The sequence below is a fragment of the Palaemon carinicauda genome, chromosome 3 (genome assembly GCF_036898095.1).
Source record: "Palaemon carinicauda isolate YSFRI2023 chromosome 3, ASM3689809v2, whole genome shotgun sequence".
NCBI classification, from domain to species: Eukaryota; Metazoa; Arthropoda; class Malacostraca; order Decapoda; family Palaemonidae; genus Palaemon; species Palaemon carinicauda.
In genome coordinates, this window is record NC_090727.1 from 45,536,504 (window position 1) to 45,558,598 (window position 22,095).

The window sequence follows — 22,095 nt, forward strand, 5'->3', positions numbered from 1 at the left end:
CTAATTATTATACTTTTAAAAATGATTCAATGAAGACCTTAAAATTATTTCACCCTAAACTTCGCCCATGACGCCAAAGTTTTCAAAAAAGTTTTTTCCGAAAATATCGTTGGATATTCCACTTAATATTTCAGTGCCTTGTTGAAAGGCTGACTTCATGTTTTGTCTCCATCGTTGTTTTTCTTGTTGACTTGTTGAGTTATTCACCCATTTCTAAGCTCCAATATTGGTTCTCCTCTTTACTCAAAGTTTATTCAGGACAGAGGAAATGAATAATAGGAAATCTTTATTCCTGTGGGTATGAATACTTCTATTCTGTTAGTACCTTTTGTTCTATCATTGATTTTATGGGGTATACTATAGAGAAGTATGAAAAATATAGAGAGCAAAAGGTGGAAGTAAAGCGCAAGGTACGTGAGGCAAAGAGGGCAGCTGACCTGAGGTGGGGTCAGGGACTGGGTCAGTCATATGAAGAGAATAAGAAGAAGTTTTGGAAAGAAGTGAAGAGAGTAAGGAAGGCCGGCGAAAGAATTGAAGAGACAGTGAAAGATGGAAATGGAAGGTTGTTAAAAGGAGAGGAGGCAAGGAAAAGGTGGGCGGAATATTTTGAAAGTTTGCTGAATGTTGAGGATGATAGGGAGGCAGATATAATTGCGGTTCCAGGTGTTGAGGTGCCAGTGATGGGAGATGAGAATGAGAGAGAGATTACAATAGAGGAAGTGAGGAGAGCACTAGATGAAACGAGAGTAGGAAAAGCATCGGGTATGGATGGTGTGAAAGCTGAGATGTTGAAGGAAGGGGGTGTGACTGTACTTGAATGGTTGGTGAGATTGTTTAATGTGTGTTTTGTGTTGTCAATGGTACCAGTAGATTGGGTCTGTGCATGTATTGTACCACTATATAAGGGTAAGGGAGATGTGCATGAGTGTTGTAATTCAAGAGGTATTAGTTTGTTGAGTGTAGTTGGAAAAGTGTATGGTAGAATACTGATTAATAGGATTAAGGATAAAACAGAGAATGCAATCTTGGAAGTACAGGGTGGTTTTAGAAGAGGTAGGGGTTGTATGAATCAGATTTTACAGTTAGGCAGATATGCGAGAAATATTTAGCAAAAGGTAAGGAGGTGTATGTTGCGTTTATGGATCTGGAGAAAGCATATGATAGAGTTGATAGGGAAGCAATGTGGAATGTGATGAGGTTATATGGAGTTGGTGGAAGGTTGTTGCAAGCAGTGAAAAGTTTCTACACAGGTAGTAAAGCATGTGTTAGAATAGGAAAGGAGGTGAGCGATTGGTTTCCGGTGGAGAGTGGGGCTGAGACAGGGATGTGTGATGTCGCCCTGGTTGTTTAACTTGTATGTTGATGGAGTGGTGAGAGAGGTGAATGCTAGAGTGCTTGGACGAGGATTAAAACTGTTAGGCGAGAATGATCATGAATGGGAGGTAAATCAGTTGTTGTTTGCGGATGATACTGTACTGGTAGCAGACACAGAAGAGAAGCTTGACCGACTAGTGACAGAATTTGGAAGGGTGTGTGAGAGAAGGAAGTTGAGAGTTAATGTGGGTAAGAGTAAGGTTATGAGATGTACGAGAAGGGAAGGTGGTGCAAGGTTGAATGTCATGTTGAATGGAGAGTTACTTGAGGAGGTGGATCAGTTTAAGTACTTGGGGTCTGTTGTTGCAGCAAATGGTGGAGTGGAAGCAGATGTACGTCAGAGAGTGAATGAAGGTTGCAAAGTGTTGGGGGCAGTTAAGGGAGTAGTAAAAAATAGAGGATTGGGCATGAATGTAAAGAGAGTTCTATATGAGAAAGTGATTGTACCAACTGTGATGTATGGATCGGAGTTGTGGGGAATGAAAGTGATGGAGAGACAGAAATTGAATGTGTTTGAGATGAAGTGTCTGAGGAGTATGGCTGGTGTATCTCGAGTAGATAGGGTTAGGAACGAAGTGGTGAGGGTGAGAACGGGTGTAAGAAATGAGTTAGCGGCTAGAGTGGATATGAATGTGTTGAGGTGGTTTGGCCATGTTGAGAGAATGGAAAATGGCTGTCTGCTAAAGAAGGTGATGAATGCAAGAGTTGATGGGAGAAGTACAAGAGGAAGGCCAAGGTTTGGGTGGATGGATGGTGTGAAGAAAGCTCTGGGTGATAGGAGGATAGATGTGAGAGAGGCAAGAGAGCGTGCTAGAAATAGGAATGAATGGCGAGCGATTGTGACGCAGTTCCGGTAGGCCCTGCTGCTTCCTCCGGTGCCTTAGATGACCGCGGAGGTAGCAGCAGTAGGGGACTCAGCAGTATGAAGCTTCATCTGTGGTGGAAATGTGGGAGGTTGGGCTGTGGCACCCTAGCAGTACCAGCTGAACTCGGCTGAGTCCCTGGTTAGGCTGGAGGAACGTAGAGTGTAGAGGTCCCCTTTTTGTTTTGTTTCTTGTTGTTGTCGGCTACCCCCCAAAATTGGGGGAAGTGCCTTTGGTATATGTATGTATGTATGTACTATAGATTTTATATCCTAATATATATATATATATATATATACATATATATACATTATATATATATATATAATATATGTGTGTGTATATATATACATATATATATGTGTGTAAATATATATATATATATATATATATATATTTATACACAATAAAAAATGCAGCCGTTTCTATCCAACTGCTCTTGTTCATGTCTGGGTTTTGGCAATTTCACACATTCACATACAAACACACATATAAAGCACTAATGTATATATGTGTATATATATATATATATATATATATGTATGTATATATATACATATAATATATATATATATATATATATATACATATATATATACATATATATATATATATATAGTTATGTATATATGTATGTGTGTGTGTTTGAAATTTTACCTAATCCTATATCCAAGACATGAATGCCTATAACATTTAGGAAATTGTACCTAAGCGCCATAATATGTAGAACACTTCATCCATTTAATTATTCAAATTCATAATTTCACCGACCATTAACCCAATATACACTAAACTATCATTCGATAAAAATCTTTATGGATTAAAGCAAATCCAACATACGATTTTATAGTGCAGAACATTTTCATACCTTGCCATCAAAGTTAATCTAATAATCTCTGCCATTAGTTCTTAATATATAAGCTTTCCACTCTAGCGACATATTACTGGATTTAATTCGGAAAATCCTTTTATATGGAATATACTTATTCCAATAACTCGACCAGGGCTTCGGGGGGGGGGGGGGTTGCATGGGGGCGGGGTGGTTAAGGGCTTTTTAGGGGGGTCGTAGGAAAGGAGAGAAGGGACTAGCATTCAGGTTAATTTTAGAACAAAATGTACAAGTCCACCCCATTGGTGTTTGGGTGGGAGACTGCCTTTCATGTCAATTTTAGTGAGAAAAAATGACTATTTGGTGGCCTGTATCATTGATAATATTATAAAACAATTACAAGTTAGACCAATCAAAGGCTATAGTTAATGTTAGTTTAAAAGAAAATAAATACAAGTTTAACTACCTAAAGGAATAGCAATAATGTTAATTTTAGAAAAACATAAAAGTGTAACCAATTGGGGACTAACATTAATACTAATTCAAAAAGAAAAAAAATAGATACGAGTTAACCACTTGAATGGCTTACATTCGTTTTGATTTTAGAAAAAAAAATTAAGTTTAACCTATTGTAGGGGGCTTAGCACGAATATTAATTCCAATTTGTAATTAATAATCGTTTGCAGGGATGAAAATTTCTTCAAATTCACTAGCAGCTTTTTTTATGCTTGGGAATTTAGTAAAATAATAACTTATTTAATGAATTTTTGGAAAAACAAATACAAGTTTAACCGACTAGAAATTAACAATCCTTTGCAGAGATGAAAATCTCTTTTAATTCAGTTACAAAATTTATGATATGTCTCATCTTATCTTATTTTATCTTAATGCTCTAGCACCCAGGAGATGGAGAGAGCCTCAATGGGTTCACGCAATGTGCCTCTTTCATGTACCATCTCCCTAAGCTCAACCCAATTCTAAGATCCAACCTTCCTTCACATTATCATCAGCCACGTTTCTTTTGATCTACCACGTATTCTTTTGCCCCTTTAACTCAGTATCCTAATAAATAAACATAATTAGAAATTCAGCATTATAATAACTTAACCAAGACAGTAACATCCTCCGCATTATCATCAGCCACGTTTCTCTTGATCTACCACCTAATCTCCTATCCAGCGGCTTTAACTCAGTATCACCAAAAAATAAATATGAGTAGAAATTTAGTATTACAAAAACTTACCCAAGACAGTAACGTCCGCTACATTATCATCAGCCACGTTTCTCTTGGTCTTTCACGTATTTTCCTGCCCCTTTAACTCAGTACCATAATAAATAAGCATAAGTAGTAACATAATATTACGATAACGTACCCAAGACAGTAATGTCCTCCGCATTTTCATCAGTCACGTTTCTCTTGGTCTACCACATATTCACCTGGCCCTTTAACTCAGTACCATAGAAAATGAACATAATTGAAATTTAGCATTACAATAACTCACCCAAGACAGTAACGTTAGCTGAAGCCCAAAGGGCGCTCGTTTTAGCCGTAGGACCAACTTGGCACTGGTATTCCCCGTCATCCTCAAGTGTGATCCCGTGAATGATAAGGTGGTGTTCACCTTTGCTGGAGTCTCCGGAGTACGAATATCTTGGGTAGCCCGGGACATCTCTCTCAAAGCCTGAAGGATATGAAAAAGATCCTAAATAGTTATGGCTGACATGAATAGATTCACTAAGATAGATATAGTGTATGTGTACTGTATATACACACACGCATATATATATATATATATATATGTGTGTGTGTGTGTGTGTGTGTATATATACTCATATATATCAATAAATATGTATGTGTATGCATATTATTTATATATATATATGTATATATAAATACATATATATATATATATACACACACACATATATATATATATATATATATATACAAACGCACACGTATAAACATGTATATACACTATATATCTGTGTATACACATACACACATATATGTCTATATATACATGTGTGCATATATATATATATATATATACACAAACGCACACGTACATACATTTATCTACACTATATATGTGTATATACATATGCACATTCACACATATATGTATATACCCATATATACAGTATATTTATATATTTATATATATGTATATATATATATATATATATATTATATATATATATATATATATATGAAGAGATTAAGCAAAACAAAAAGTTCCCATCTGTCTATCTAATATGAAAAAATGCTCTCTCTCTCTCTCTCTCTCTCTCTCTCTCTCTCTCTCGTGTTAAGCTAATAAGCCGTGACTTTTAGTGCAATTAACAACTTTTTCGTCTTTGTTTTATAAAATATATGGGACAAGTCATTCCTACAAGACTTACTATATACTTTCAATTCTACTAAGATTATAGATGGAAGTACACACACACACACACACACACACACATATATATATATATATATATATGTGTGTGTGTGTGTGTGTGTGTGTGTGTGTGTGTAATTATACAGACATTTACTAAAGTTATAGAAGTTCAAAGCAACCGAAATAAAAAACATTTGCTAAATCATCATTAAAATTTCGAAATAAAGAAAATTCTGAGAGAGCTCGTGTTGATAATATTCTAGAAATACAAAAACAAGTAACAGATGTGAATAAAGTCATATATTCGAAAATATGTTTAGTATATTAATCATAGTAAATTAAATACAATTTTCCCATGATTAATGGAACAATTAATTCGCTGAAATATAAGTACAATACCAAAGAACAATTTAGTTTAAAGCTTTGTTTAATTATGCCATTGTACATTTCTATGTCATCACTACGGTACCTAACTCTTCTGAGGTAATCCTTTAAGTTACTCACTCGAAACATTAGCCAAATGTTAACTATAAAGAACTAAACTTTTACCTTTCTAAATCCTGACATTTGCTTTTATTTTTTCCTAAATTTGGTTATGTTTCTCTTCATTCTTTTATTTCCCAGACATCATTTTTTCTAGCTTTCAAAAAATATAGTAATGTTGCATTGAGTTCAATACCAAGAGGATTAGGTTTTGATTTCCATTGTAGAATGGGTTAATATCTGTGGTGATATGCAGTGTCATTTCAATATACATATATATATATATATATATATACAATTATTTTTATATATATATATATATATACATACATATATATGGATATATATATATTATATATAATGGATATATATATATGGATATATATATATATATATATGTATTTATATATATATATATATATACACATATATAAATATATATATATATATATGTATTTATGTATGTATATATATATAATATATATAAATATCCATATATATATATATATATGTGTGTGTGTATGTGTGTGTATATTTATGTGTATATATATATCCATGTATGTATATATATATATATATATATACATCCATATATATATATATATATATATTATGCATTAGTCCTGGTCAATGTAGATCTAGGGTTGGTGAATCCCTTAATAGAGATTTAGCTAGAATTAGTGCATGGTGCAAATTATGGTGAATGAACGTTGAATCTAACAAAACTCAAAGTATGATTGTAAGTAGGTCAAGGACGGTGGCTCCTCAACATCCAGATCTCAGTATTGATAATGTTTCTTTAAATATGTATGACTCTTTCAAAATTTTAGGTGTGATTCTCGACAGTAAATTTACTTTTGAGAAACATATAAGGTCTGTGTCTTCTTCCATTGCACAAAAATAGGCTTATTGAGAAGTCTTTCAAGATTTTCGGTGATCAATCTATTCTGAAGAAGTATTTTAATTCTTTCATTCTACCTTGTTTTGAGTATTGTTCTCCTGTTTGGTCTTCAGCTGCTGATTCTCATCTTAATTTGTTGGACAGAAACTTACGGTCTATTAAATTTCTTATTCCTGATCTAGATATTAATCTCTGGCACCGTCGTTCAATTAGTTCATTATGCATGTTGCATAAGATTTTTCATAACTCTGACCATCCTTTACATTCAGATCTCCCTGGACAATTTTATCCTGTTCGTAATACTAGGCAGGCAGTTAATTTAATAGCCAGGCCTTCTCCATCACGAGGCTCAATACTACGCAGTACTCTAGAAGTTTTATTCCAGCTGTTACCAAGTTGTGGAATGATCTTCCTAATCGGGTGGTTGAATCAGTAGAACTTCAAAAGTTCAAAGTTGGAGCAAATGCTTTTTTGTTGACCAGTCGGACATGAGTCTTTTTATAGTTTATTTATGACATATTTGTTTTTGATGCTGTTAATAGTTTATATATGACATGTCTGTTTTGACGTTGTTACTGTTTTTAGAATGATTTATTGTTAATTTGTTCTCTTCATTTATTTATTTCCTTATTTCCTTTCCTCACTGGGCTATTTTTCCCTGTTGGAGCCCCTGGGCTTATAGCATCTTGCTTTTCCAACTAGGGTTGTAGCTTGGATAGTAATAATAATTAATAATAATAAGAGATTTTTTCATTTTTTTATGCATATTTGGCATGGAGTTTTTGTGGGCACAGCTGTACTATCACATCATCCATATTTGATAAGGTTACATTGTTCAGAGATCATAATACCTTGTGGCTCTTCCACGAATATAACGCCTTTTTTACTATACATTCAAGAAAAGAACCTTTTATTTACTGTTTATCATAAAACAGAAGAATATCGCAAATAAGGAAACGATGCAGTAGTAAACATTGAGGAAAATATTGACAAACAACTTATTGAGAAAGTCGTCAAAGGAGTTAATAGATTATATCTTCGAGGAATCACTCGATAGTTACGAAGGGGAAATATTTAACAATGAAAAGTTATGACTTTATATATGATAATATTTATCAACAAATGATGATTGTTTACGAAATCGATACTTCAAATGAATATTGGCTTCGTTATATCTGACTTTTATTGCAACTGTCAAGAACATCTAAATTCTATGCAAAATTCATGTTCGTTTTTAATATACACGCCCACACGCACAGACATATACATGCATATAAATATATATATATATATATATATATACATATATATATATATATATACATATATATATATATATATATATACATACGTTTATATATATGCATATATATATACACACACACACACACACACATATATATATATATATATATGATAATGTTGCACTAAATTTGGCTGAGTTAGTAAGTCAATAGAACCTCAGTTTCTTGGGCTCAGGTTCAATTCCCCGGCCGACCAAAAGCTACTTACTTTGAGTCGATTTCCCCTTGGGTCCCTGATCCCGAGGTAGAGAGAATCCAGATATTTCGAAGAAATAAAAACCAAGTAGGGTAGAAATTACGGTCGCCTGGATTTTACTGAAATACGGCTGAGAATGTATTTTCTTTAAGGAGAGCTTTCGATTAAAATCACGGTTTTTTAACAGTATAAGGAATTTCAAAATCAGTTATCCTCTTTTCAAGAATCTTTAATTCACGTTTTCACCGTAGCTACGATTTTTCATACCACTTCTACATACACCTCACTGTAGCCCACCCTTTCAGTCATTCTCAATTTACACGTGCTACGAAAAGAATTGGTCATCGCATTTTCAACCGGGATCATCCACCCTATTATCAAGTCATTCTCTTTATCTGTATTTCACGTTTAAACTTCATTGGAAGCTTTAAAAGTCCGCCCATGAATGGCAGAGGCAAGGGACAGTGGCATTGCCCTATCGAGCAGGACAATGCCCTACATACTGACCATGTATACATATGATTAGCACCAAAATCCCTCTCCACCCAAGCTAGGACAAGGAGGGCCAGACAACAGATGCTGATGACTAAGCAGATATACCTTTAGGCTCCCTCAAACACCCCCATCCTTAACTCACAAGGACGTTGAGGTTGCAGCAGCGACCAAAGAAACTAGATTCGAACTCCAGTCTGGCGTTCACCAGTCAGGAACATTACCACATCGTCCACCACAACCCGAAATAGACAAATCTTATAAATAGTCCGTTTTTAAATTTCAGGTATAGATTTATCAAAAACTGTTTCTTGTTCGTCGTAGCAGATGTAAATGTTAAAACAATTAAGGTGAATTTCCAATCTGAGGAATAAACTGTCACGTTTCATAACATTAATATTCATAATAGATTCAACCCTTCAATTAGATGCTCGCCTTATAAGGTATTTCAATTCAACTACATAAATTAATGCTTTTAAAGTCATATTCATCATCATCATCATCATCATCTCCTCTTACGCCTATTGACGCAAAGGGCCTCGGTTAGATTTTGCCTGTCGTCTCTTTCTTGAGCTTTTAATTCAATATTTCTCCATTCATCATCTCCTACTTCACGCTTCATAGTCCTCAGCCATGCAGGCCAGGGTCTTCCAACTCTTCTAGTGACTTGTGGAGCCCAGCGGAATGTTTGGTGAATTAATCTCTCTTCGCGAGTGCGAAGTCATATTATGATAATGTAATTAGTTAGGTAATTGTAAATAGAAAAGCCTTCACTAACAAGTTGATTAACAACGGGAAAACTTTAATTACCATAAATTTAATATTTTTAAACGATATGAAAAAACAAATCGCACAAAAATACTGAAAGTAATAGGAACAAAAATAAAGCCTTATGCAATATACGGAAAATGAAGAGCGTGAAAATATGAATTGTTATAAAAGCTGGCAGGGAACATTTAAGACTAAAAGCAAAAGCGTACAGGAGAGAAATACCAAATAAAATTCTTTGGGCATAATACACTTACTTCAGCCATGAATTTGAAAATGTGTTCTAAGTTGGAATTCGAGTTTATTTTTGTGTAAAAGTTAAAATGGGCTAAAGAATTCTATTTCGTGTATCTATCTGTCTTTTTTTATTTCTATATTTGTGTATATATCAGTGTGTATCAGTTTAATTATCTATTTATTGGTGTACACACATACACACACACACACACACATATATATATATATATATATATTCATCATAAATAACCACGTGTTGCAGGCTCACAATACATATATATATATATATATATATATGTATATATATGTACATATAAATATATATATATATATATATATACATACATATATATATACACACACATATATATATATATATATATACACACACATATATATACATATATATATGTATATATATATATATATATATATGTATATATATACACACATATATATATACACATATACAGTAAATATATATATATATATATATATGTGTGTGTGTGTGTGTGTGTGTGTGTGAGTGTGTGCATAATATGGTTCACACTTGTGCCAAAACTTAACCACTATCCGGTTATCATCTTGAAAAGAAAAAGTCCTTAACTATTAAAATGAATAAAAAGAAAAGTTACTGCAAGAATTTTTTTTCCCAGCCTTTAATCAAACTTTGTGATAAATTGAAGTGTGCAGCCAGCATAGAACTTCTGCCATAAAAATTGAACGAACAAATTAGAGGAAAGTACACGTTAATCATCCTAACAATTGTCCAACCATCTGGTGTACTGTACAGTTGGTTTCATTACCTCGGGTACACTTCACTCGATGCTCTCTCTCTCTCTCTCTCTCTCTCTCTCTCTCTCTCTACAGTGCCACTTTTGATATAGGTGTGTGTACAATGATTACATAACCTCTTTATCATTTAATCACATTCACTATTCCTTTATTCATTCATTAAAAGAATACATTTTTCTCTCTCTCTCTCTCTCTCTCTCTCTCTCTCTCTCTCTCTCTCTCTCAAAATACACCTTTTTCCAATTCGAAAGAAAAATTATTGCTAGATTATGATACCTAGATCAAGATACTAAAAACCTTTTTTATTAGCAGCGATAAATATATTAACAAAGACTAAACGTATAATTACGAATATTGTCACAAAGCTAAAATAATTTATCAATTTCTCTTACAAATTTTTGCAAACAATTTTGAACAATCACTGGCCCGGTGAGGCTGATGCCTGTATATGCATACATGCCAGGTGTAGTAAATACATGCATGAGAATGGCAGGAACTATACAGCACGCATTCGAATCGAATGACTCAAATAACTCGAATGCATCACGATGAGCTTCCTTGCATATATACATAAAAAAAACAAAAACAAAAATATATCATGCATATCCTGTATTGCCTGTTCACGAAATCCATCAAAAGTCCGTGACAATTTGAAGAGATTGAAGCTCAACTTTTGTTTCCAGCTCATTCTAGAAACTCTAACAAAGCCTTTCAAAGCCTGGCAATATGCCTCACCCGAGCAATGGTCCATATACTCTGAACTAGTTCAGTTCTCCTTTCTTTTTAATAGGCATGCAAACGTGAGAGAATTATTTGTATATATATATATATATATATATATATATATACAGTATATATTCACTGGTTGTCTATGCTCTGTTCTTTGTGAAGGGTACGGCAATGCTAACTCGGATATCGTTCGCTAGATATTGATGTGAATGGTCTATGTACATTGGCTAATATATATTTCTATGTAGTCCTAAATTTTATGGGTAAATTAGAGGAAGGTTAAATGGTAGCATTTGATTGTTTGTTTTTAGATCCGTATTTTTATTTATTTTTCTGTAAAAAAGGGAAACAAAAGGAATTACCTTATCTCCATTCTGCGTAACGAACACATACACACACACACACACACACACATATATATATATATATATATGTATATATATATATATATATATATCCATATATATACATATATATATATATATATATATACGACTTTGAGCATATTCACTACGAAAATGAAATAACGAACATAGCAAAAATCCCCCCCCCCCCCCTCTCTCTCTCTCCAGCACCTATGACCCGACAAATCTACTTACCTAATGCAAATCCATCCTTGGTCCACTGGGCCTTCCCTTGCTGGTTTTGCACGACACAACTCAGGAAGACATCGTCACCTTCGTTGACCTCAACGCTCTCTGGAGACACTGTGAATCTCTGCACTGGTTCGCTCCTGCCTGAAATGGATTCGAGGAAAGCCGTCAGATTCTATGATGTTCATCGACAATGTTGGTTAGGGAGTGATGTTAGATTTAAGGTATTCATTACATTGTAGGTATGATTAAAATTTTAATGTTGGTGTTAAAGGAGAGAGAGAGAGAGAGAGAGAGAGAGAGAGAGAGAGAGAGAGAGTGTGTAAAAGTTTTGGTTTTGACAAAAAAAAATCCTTCTTATTATAAAGGTATCTTAATGAGAGAGAGAGAGAGAGAGAGAGAGAGAGAGAGAGAAAAAAAAGTATAACTTTTGGTTTTTGTAAAGGCAAAATGCCATTGGTTAAATAGAAATTGTATCTATTTAGAGAGAGAGAGAGAGAGAGAGAGAGAGAGAGAGAGAGAGAGAGAGAGAGAGGAGGGCTGTGTACAACTTTTGGTTTTGAAAATACAAAATCCCGCTAATTATAGGGATATTTTGATTAAGAGAGAGAGAGAGAGAGAGAGGAGAGAGAGAGAGAGAGGAAGGGTGTGTAAAACTTTTGGTTTTGAAAATACAAAATCCCGCTAATTATAGGGATATTTTAATTAAGAGAGAGAGAGGGGGGGGGTTAATTTTTGGGTTTTATGAAGACAAAATTCTGCTGATTATATGGAAAATTGATCTAGTGAGAGAGAGAGAGAGAGAGAGAGAGAGATAGAGAGAGAGAGAGAGAGAGAGAGAGAGAGAGAGAGAGATAGGGGGTGGGCGTATAACTTTTGATTTTAGAAAAGATAATTTTCTACTAAATAAAAGAAATATGATGAGTAATATATTTTTTCTTCGTCACTTGTAAAAGAATCTGGAGATCCAATTAGGGTTTCATTCATTTCTTTTTCTTCTTCTCCACTCTTCTATCAATGGTTGAGTCTCATCTATGTGTTCTTATTTAGAAGTGAAATAAGTAAATAAATACCGAGATACATAAAGAGATAGGTAAAGAAATTAATATATATATATATATATATATATATATATATATAAATTATATTGGTAAATAAATAGCCTTGCCCCACAAATGAAATAATCGTTCTACTATTCAAAGCCCTCGGGAAAATATTGGGATCAGAAACGAAACCATAAGAGAGAGATTACTCGAGTGCCATATGTGGAGGAGATCATGATGAGGGGTAGATGGAGATTAGTTCACCAAACTTTCAATTTGGCTCCACAAGTCATTAGAAAAGTTGGAAGACTTGGGCCTATATGGCTGAGAACTATGAAGCGTAAAGTGGGAGATGATGAGTGGAGAAGTATTGAAATAAGCTCATGATAGAGATGACTGGCGAAATCTAACCGAGGCCCTTTGCGTTAATAGGCGTAGGAGGATATGATGAGGATGATGAGGATTCAAAGGCTTCTGATGTTGATAGCTACGGTATTATTAATGAGCTCATAGTATATATTATCAGCATTATGCAAAAGTACTTGGAAATGAATTTTTATAAGATGGATAAATCCAACGTGATTGTAACTTACAAGAAACTAGCAACCAATAAAGTCCTGCTAGAGAAAAAAAATATATTTCTTTTCCTATTGTACTAGTTATATCTATGGAAATATATTTCTTTTTTTGTATGGTACTACAGTTATTTTTAAGGGAATATATTTCTTTTCGTGCACTATTACAGTTATTTTCAAATAATTGTTTTCTTTCGAACGCTACATCAGTTATCTTTAGGAAAATATATTTTTCTCACAAGGAACTAAAGTTATTTTAAAATAAATATATTCCTTTTCGTATAGTTGAACAGTTATCTATAAGAAAATATAATTATTTTCGTACGGTATCACACTTATTCTTAAGGCAATATATTTCTCCTCCTACGGTACTGCAGTTACTACCAAATAAACATATTTCTTTTCATATGGCACTATAGTTGTTTTAAAGTCAACATGTTTCTTTTCAAACGCTACTACAGCTGTTTTTACTTCATATTCCTTGAGTGTTTGCAAAAATCTCTACTCCCACTGCATCCAACACTCTTCAACACTATCGCCAAAGGCGACTTCGGGAATACCTCAAAAGGGCTCCGACTCGGTGGTCACTTATTTGACTCTTCCCATCTTAAGAAAACGTTCGTTTTCTCTCTTTTCTCCTCAGTAATGAGTCTTTTGTATTACTCCCGCTAAGTCAAAATAGATGAAAGGGAACGACAGAAGAAAAATGTGAATAAAGTTCTTCTTATTCTTCTTAGTCGTTCGTCAGTTTCAATCCTGATACAACCCTTGCGTGTTTTCTTACTCTAACTATATATAGAGCTGCAGTTTTAGGGAAATTTTGGTAACATACACACAGATATACGCAAGCAAACAGAGGGAAACGTGATGCTCTTTTGCGAAAGAAGGACAGGGTTAAAATAAATACATAAAGTATATAGCTTACTGTGTATTTATATTATTATTATTATTATTAAATGCTAAGCTACAACCCTAGTTGGAAAAGCAGGATGCTACAAGCCCAGGGGCCCCAACAGGGAAAATAGCCCAGTGAGGAAAGGAAATAAGGAAAAATAAAATATTTTAGGAATAGTAACACTAACAAAATAAATATTTCCTATTTAAACTATAAAAACTTTAACAGAACAAGAGGAAGAGAAACTAGATAGAAAAGTGTGCCCGAGTGTACCCTCAAGCAAGAGAACTCTAACCCAACGCAGTGTAAGACCATGGTACAGAGGCTATGGCACTACCCAAGAATAGAGAACAATGGTTTGATTTTGGAGTGTCCTTCTCCTAGAAGAGTTGCTTACCATAGCTAAAGAGTCTCTTCTACCCTTACCAAGAGGAAAGTAGCCACTGAACAATTACAGTGCAGTAGTTAACCCCTTGGGTGAAGAAGAATTGTCTAGTAATCTCAGTGTTGTCAGGTGTATGAGGACAAAGGAGAATCTGTAAAGGATAGGCCAGACTATTCGGTGTCTTTGTAGGCAAAGAGAAAGAACCGTAACCAGAGAGAAGGGTCCTATGTAGTACTGTCTGGCCAGTCAAAGGACCCCATAAACTCTCTAGCGGTAGTATCTCAACGGGCGGCTGGTGCCCAGGCCAACCTACTACCTATATATATGCATATATACAGTATATATATATATATATATATATGTATATGTGTATATATATATATATATATATACATATATATATATATATATATGCAGTATGCTTTATAGTGTATAAATGATATATGTGTATATATATATATATATATATTATATGTATATATATGTGTGTATATATATATACATATATATATATATATATATATAGATATATATATATATGCAGTAAGCTATATACTGTATATATGTATATATATATATATATATATGTGTGTGTGTGTGTGTGTGTGTATATATATCTATATATATGTGTATATATATATATATATGCAGTGAGCTATATACTGTATATATGTATATATATACATATATATATGCATATATATATATATATATATATACATAACTGTGTGTGTCAGAGTGAGAAAATAAAAGAAAGGTAAATACCAGAAACTGTTTTAATAAAAATAAGATTTTTCTTTTATTTATAACTGCAAGTTTTCACATCTTTATAAAAATGGTTTCATATATATACCTATATATATATATATATATATATATATACACTTTTTTAATAAATCATTGCAGTTTATATGTTTCGTTATAATATACATTTCTAACAAGATAATGTTCTGTTATCATAGCTATATCATATTTCATTTGAAATGAAAAAGGAAATTAAATACTAGGAGACATAGCCTCATATTCTAACTTGATCCTTATTTTCTAGCAAATATTTAAATGTTAACATGACCCATTAACATTTGCTGACTAAACGCAAAACAATGATTGATCTTTATTTGTTTACCAGTTGCTAAAAGCCATGGAGTCAAAAAGCTATTGGCAATTGTATTATTATTATTATTATTATTATTATTATTATTATTATTATTATTATTATTAGCCAAGCTACATCCCTAGTTGGAAAAGCAAGATGCTCTAAGCCCAAGGGCTCCAAGAGGGAAAAATAGCCACGCAAGGAAAGGAAATAAGGATATGAATAAATGATGAGAACAAATTAACAATAAAGCGTTCTACAAACATTGACAACGTCAAAACAGATATGTCATATATTATAAACTATAAAAAGGCCTATGTCAGCCTTTTCCTATGATTGAATACTCCGTAAGAAACAGAATCAAACCTAATTTAAAATTTAACTATAAATCTTATTCCATAATTCTGTACAAGACTTCACTGAAAGTTCCTTCTTTTGATGTCTTCCTACATATTGTTCAAATACATCTTCTTTAAGTGACATAAGAACGATTTTGATGACCCAATCTATGGTAGTTCAGAAATAAGTCGGTACTTTTATTATTATTATTATTATTATTATTATTATTATTATTATTATTATATTATTATTATTATTATTATTATTATTATTATTATTATTCCTCTTCTTTTTCTTCTTCTTCTTCTTCTTCTTCTTCTTATATTATTATTATTATTATTATTATTATTATTATTATTATTATTATTATTATTATTATTATTAACTAAGTTAAAACTATAGTAGGAAAAACTACATACTATAATCTTAAGGGCTCCAACAGGAAAAAATAGCCCAGTGAGGAGAGAAAATAAGAAAACAGATAGAATATGGTGCCTGAGTGTACCCTCAAGCAAGAAAACCCTATGATGAACACTAATATAATTCACCTTTTTTTTATACAATTTGCATATTTTTTAGGGTTCACATTATTTATTTATGACCTTACTATAAATGAGTCAAAATTATTATCCATGTTATGACTTTGAACTTTTTATTGGTTTTAATTGGTTGAATGATATCAAGCTTTTCGATGAAGCTTTTGATAAATTGTAAGTAAATTTGTTGATAGACTTAAAGGTTTAATTTTTGCATTATCAATGTTTGTGGGCAGGTGAATTTAATAGAAATAGTTTTAATATCTGCATGTGGAATAGAGATAGCTTGATTAAGGAGATACCAATCACTATAATATAATCGTATAAATAATATTAATTAAGTAGAATAAACATACCTATTATAAATAAACGAGAAGTTAAAGAAATCTACATAAAGCTCTGAAAGATGAACTCACAGAATGCCAGAATACATTCATTTTCCCTGACAGTAATTCTGTGGTAGACCAATGTGGTAGCGTCCCTGACTGGTGACCGATAGACTGGGGTTCGAGTCCCGCTCAAATTCGTTATCTCCTTTGGTCGCTGCAACCCTCACCATCCTTATGAGCTAAGGATGGGGGTTTAGGGGGAGACTATAGAGATATATGCAGAGTTATCAGCAGCCATTGCCTGGCCCCCCTAGTCCCAGCTTGTATGAGCTTATGGTATGATCATATGGTATATGTGGTCAGTCTCTAGGGCACTGCCCTGTATCAGTTAACGTATGCATAGCTGCCCCTCTACACTCAATACACGCTATCATTATACTCAAACAATTTGCTCAATAGGGCAAAGTCACTTTCCCTTGCCTCTGCTATTCATGAGTGGCCTTTAAAACCTTATACTTTTGAGTTGAGAAAGACCTTATACGAATGTTGTTCTAAAACAATTGAAAATAAGCATAGACTTTTCGGTATGTAAGCAAACTTGAATTGGCAGAACGCACTTTCAGATACAGTCTATGAATTTTAAACAGATGTGCCAATTTATCACTAAGACAATTACTATGGCAAACATCCCAGTGTTCTTCTCTCAGCATAGTAAGCAGGTAAAACTAAATATGGAATTCTCGAGAATTCTCAAGACAATATGTGACCCTCAAAACTTCAGGGATGTGTATATCGTATTCCATGCAATGCTTGTGAAAAATACTATAGTGGTCAAACTGGTAAAGCCCTAGAAAAGAGAATTGAACAACATAAGAAAAGTGTCAGGTATGCTCAAGATAATAATGCACTCTTTGCTCACGTTAGAGATAAAAATCACACCATTAATTGGTCAGGTGCAAAGAAATTGGTTCATTCAAATAACTTAGTGGAAAGAAACATCATAGAGTCCAGTTTCATAAAGGAAACCTTTGAAAACAACTTGAATATTGATCATGGAATGTATAAACTCGACGCCTTTATATGTAAAGAGATTTGTAAGCTATATAAAAAAACATTAACCACTTAATGTAGAATTGAATGTATTGTGAATAATTAACATCGCTGTAAAATTAATATTTAGACCTAAGCTACCATTCATTAATAGGTACAATTATTTTATGTAGTACGCATAAGTATATTGGCACTATATAGTGTTATGTTAGATATAGGTATTGATATATACATGATTATATGCTTATGATATTGATGTTGTATGTATATATATGTATATATACATATGTATATGGGTATATGTATGTATGTATATATATATATGTATGTATATATATGTATATGTGTATATATGTATATGTATGTGTATATGTATGTATATATATATGTATGTATGTGTATGTTTTGCTTATGTATTTATATAGATAAGGCTACCGTGTTTTCATATAAATAAACTATACTGAAAGTAAAAAAAAAAAACAAGAATTTACCCGCCACCAGATGACCCTCTTTGGCAGGTGTCTAATGAGCTTGGGGACTCCGCCCACTTGACCCAGGTAGCTGGTAAGGGAGTGTCATTGTTCTCTTAATCTCTATATGTATGTTCGTACGTTTGCTTTCCCTATAAAATGTAAAGAAACCTCTCTCAATAATCACAGTCTCGGCCCAGCTCTCGCGCCGACAAGAGCTCTCCAGCCTTCTGAATTTCAGCAGCACCGGACTTGTCAACACCTGGATGGGTGGACTTTTATCCACACCGTCACTAGGACCTCTCAACTTTGGTTGAAGAGGCCGCATATAAGAAAGAATCCAGTTATTTACTTTGGCTTTTTTGCTAATTAAATAACTGTTGTTGACCTCAGTGACTAGCTCAATTCCATCCAGTATGGCTGATGATGGTCATGACAGTCTCCGCACCTACAGAAGGAGTTTGTACCCCACTTGGATCAATCCCTGCAAGAATGGGGCTCAGCAGTGCAAGTGCAATCGCTGCCAGAGGTACCAGAACTACAGGCAACAGCTAGCAGACCACATAGGGTTCAAAATTAGGGACCCAACGGTGCTCTCCCACAGGAAAACATGCAGTTGTTTTCAGTGCTATACCCTGGTACTTGAGAGCATCTACCACTTCCTACAAAGGAAGCACAGGCCAGGATATATGGATATACCATCCTACCCTCCACAGCCTCCTTATCCAGACATTTTTCAGAGGAAATACCGGGTGCAAGCACGGTATAAAGAGACAGTCTCTGCACCCAGTTGCAGTAACTCTCTCCCCTTTGAACGGGACTGTGACTGCCAGTCATGTGTGTATGCTATCTGGAGCAACACTGTAGGCCACAGCTCCCCCACTCATGCCAAACCAGCTATGGACTCCGAAGACTCACCTATCCCGGAGCCACCCACTCCATCTCCAGCACCAGCTGTCCAGAAGACACCTGAAAAGATGGAAGCAGAGGACGCTCCACTCACCGCAACTCCGGAACCTGAGACCAACGTTTCAACCATGGCTCTAGACCTGACTGACAACCAACCACCGCAACTAGCAGAACTGCACCCTAAGGATTGCAACTGCACTCCATGCCTCTCACAGCTCCTAATGGAGGCTCAGGCAATCACTGAAAATGACCCAAGCTTGGACCTAAACTTGGCCGCTGCTGAGGGACCACAACCACCTGTCAGCCAACCCAAACAGCTTGTCAAATTCAAGATGGCAGCTGTAGAAGGCTCACCGTCATATGCAGCAGTTGCTGCTATTGCCACCCGCCAACCCTGGCATCAAGATCACAGCCAGGGCCAACCTAAAAGGGGATTTAATTATATCCCCGAAGGACCTTGCCAGCGTCAACATCCTCCAACAGGAAACCTCCCTGACCCTCCTGGACCCCGAGAAGAGACTCAGACAGGCAGTGATCTATCGGTTTCCTGTCAACATGCCACTGTCATTCGTCACCGACTGCAGCAATGTTGCAAAAGCCGAGAGGAAGCTGGACCACCGCAAACTTCCCACCAAGGAAGTAACAGTCACCTTTATTGGGCAAGTTCCCTAAAGCACTGGATTTGGGCCTCTGGGGAAAGTTTCCCATCAGAAGTCCAAAGCGAGAACCACTGCGCTGTTACAACTGCCAGCGCTATGGGCACCATAAAGAAGAGTGCAGGAACCCTACAATGTGCGGAGTCTGCAGCCACCCGCCATCCCACACAGGACTGCATTGACGCACATCGGAATGGGACAAAAACCCAGGCAAAATGTCCCAATTGTGCGGGACCTCACCATGCATGGAACAAGAATTGTCCTGAATTCTTGAAGAGGCTACCAACCCCACTGGCAGCCCCACCGACCAAACCTGAGGCTGCACCAAGGCAGACACCTAACAAACCTGAGGCTGCACCAAGGCAGGCACCGAAGCCCCAGCGGATTCAGCGAACCAGGCCTCCCAGACGACAATCCGAGACTCCTCCTCCAGGAGCCCCTACTGCAGCCACGGACCAAGAACCCAGTGTTGTTGTTAGCCCAGCTGAAGAGCCAACCTCCAGCGCTGTGAAATCTCCTCCCCAACCCCCCAGCAATATCTGCCATCTTATCCCTGGCAGAGGCCCTGCCAGTGGATACCTTGATCCCCCTAGTACTGCAACTACTAGTCAAAGTCTGCTCCCTTGCTAAGACTCCCTCCTCTGTAATTCATTCCCTCCTCAGTCCCCTTAGTTTCACCCTCCCCGGTGCAGAGATAGGCATCTATGCTTAAAACTGCCACTTTTTCCTACTACTCGAATTCTTCCCTCCTCTCCCAGTCTCTCCTACTTACTGGGACTTACTGCTATCAACACTTTTACCTACTACTAAAACCTTTCATTTCGGCTCCAAATGGTCCTGATTTTTGGTCCGCAAGGTCATGCTCTTGGTGCTGAGCGACCACACTGGCAACCACGCTCAAGGGGCTGAGCAGTTGCAAGACCTATCTTTGCCAACCTGGCGACTATGCTCAAGGGGCTGAGCGGTCGCACCTGCAGCTACGCTCAAGGAGCTGAGCGGCTGCAATCCAGACATGAGAGACTGGTACTGCTGTGACACTATTGCCTACTTAGGGCAATAAATACTACGGGCTGCTACACAAAAGCCCGTGTCCAGCAGTAAGGCTGGGCAATCTTTTAATGTTGTACCTAATTTTTGTGTTTGAATACCTACGGGCCTAACAATAAAAAGGCCCGTGCCAACAAGAAGTGTTGGCTTTAATACACCAAGAAGAAGAAGAAGACTCTCAATAAATCAGTCCTCTGAAGAAGTATCACGAAACAAGTCAGGACTTAAGCGTATATTTCGTATTTTCATTTTCCCTGTGGTTCTTCTGCATATATATATATATATATATATATATATAAAATATTTATATATAAGCATATATAAAATATTAAAATATATATACATACATATACATATATATATACACACAGATATATATATATATATATATATACAGGTGTGCAGGTGTTGAGAGAGAGAGAGAGAGAGAGAGAGAGAGAGAGAGAGGATGTCAATAAACGTCAGCTCTTTGAGAGCCAACAACGACCCACTCAAATCATTAGATCTTATTTATGACATCGATACTCAAGTCACGATCACCCACTTAAGATACATTTTAAGAAGACGAGGGAAGAGGCTTCAAGGTGGAACCCCCTTCTTCACCCTCTCCCTTCCTCTCCCTCTCCCTCTCCCCCTCCCTCTCCCTCTCCTCCTTTCGTCCCTACACAACTAGATCCATAGAAGAACGAACATATTAACAAAAGATGTGTTTCAATCTTATTTTCTGCGAGTCTTTAGATTTCACACCCTTAATGAATATAAACGTTCTTCTTTATCTTTTTTAGGGGGGGATAAGAAGTAATGAATTAGG

General features: G+C 35.4%; 1 protein-coding gene across 4 annotated transcripts in view; it reads right to left on the reverse strand.

Annotated features, from left to right (window-relative positions):
- The window catches only part of LOC137637260 (nephrin-like), a 122,702-nt gene that overhangs the window by 23,901 nt on the left and 76,706 nt on the right, over window positions 1–22,095 (reverse strand). For 2 of the 4 annotated variants that reach the window (XM_068369519.1, XM_068369530.1), the window contains exons 3-4: window positions 11,961–12,098; window positions 4,569–4,748 (exon numbers count right to left, since the gene is read on the reverse strand). The exons of the other annotated variants lie outside the window; for them this stretch is intronic. In XM_068369519.1, coding sequence (XP_068225620.1) covers window positions 4,569–4,748; window positions 11,961–12,098 — 318 coding nt within the window. The remainder of the gene's footprint in view (window positions 1–4,568; window positions 4,749–11,960; window positions 12,099–22,095) is intronic. 4 annotated transcript variants of the gene reach the window in all.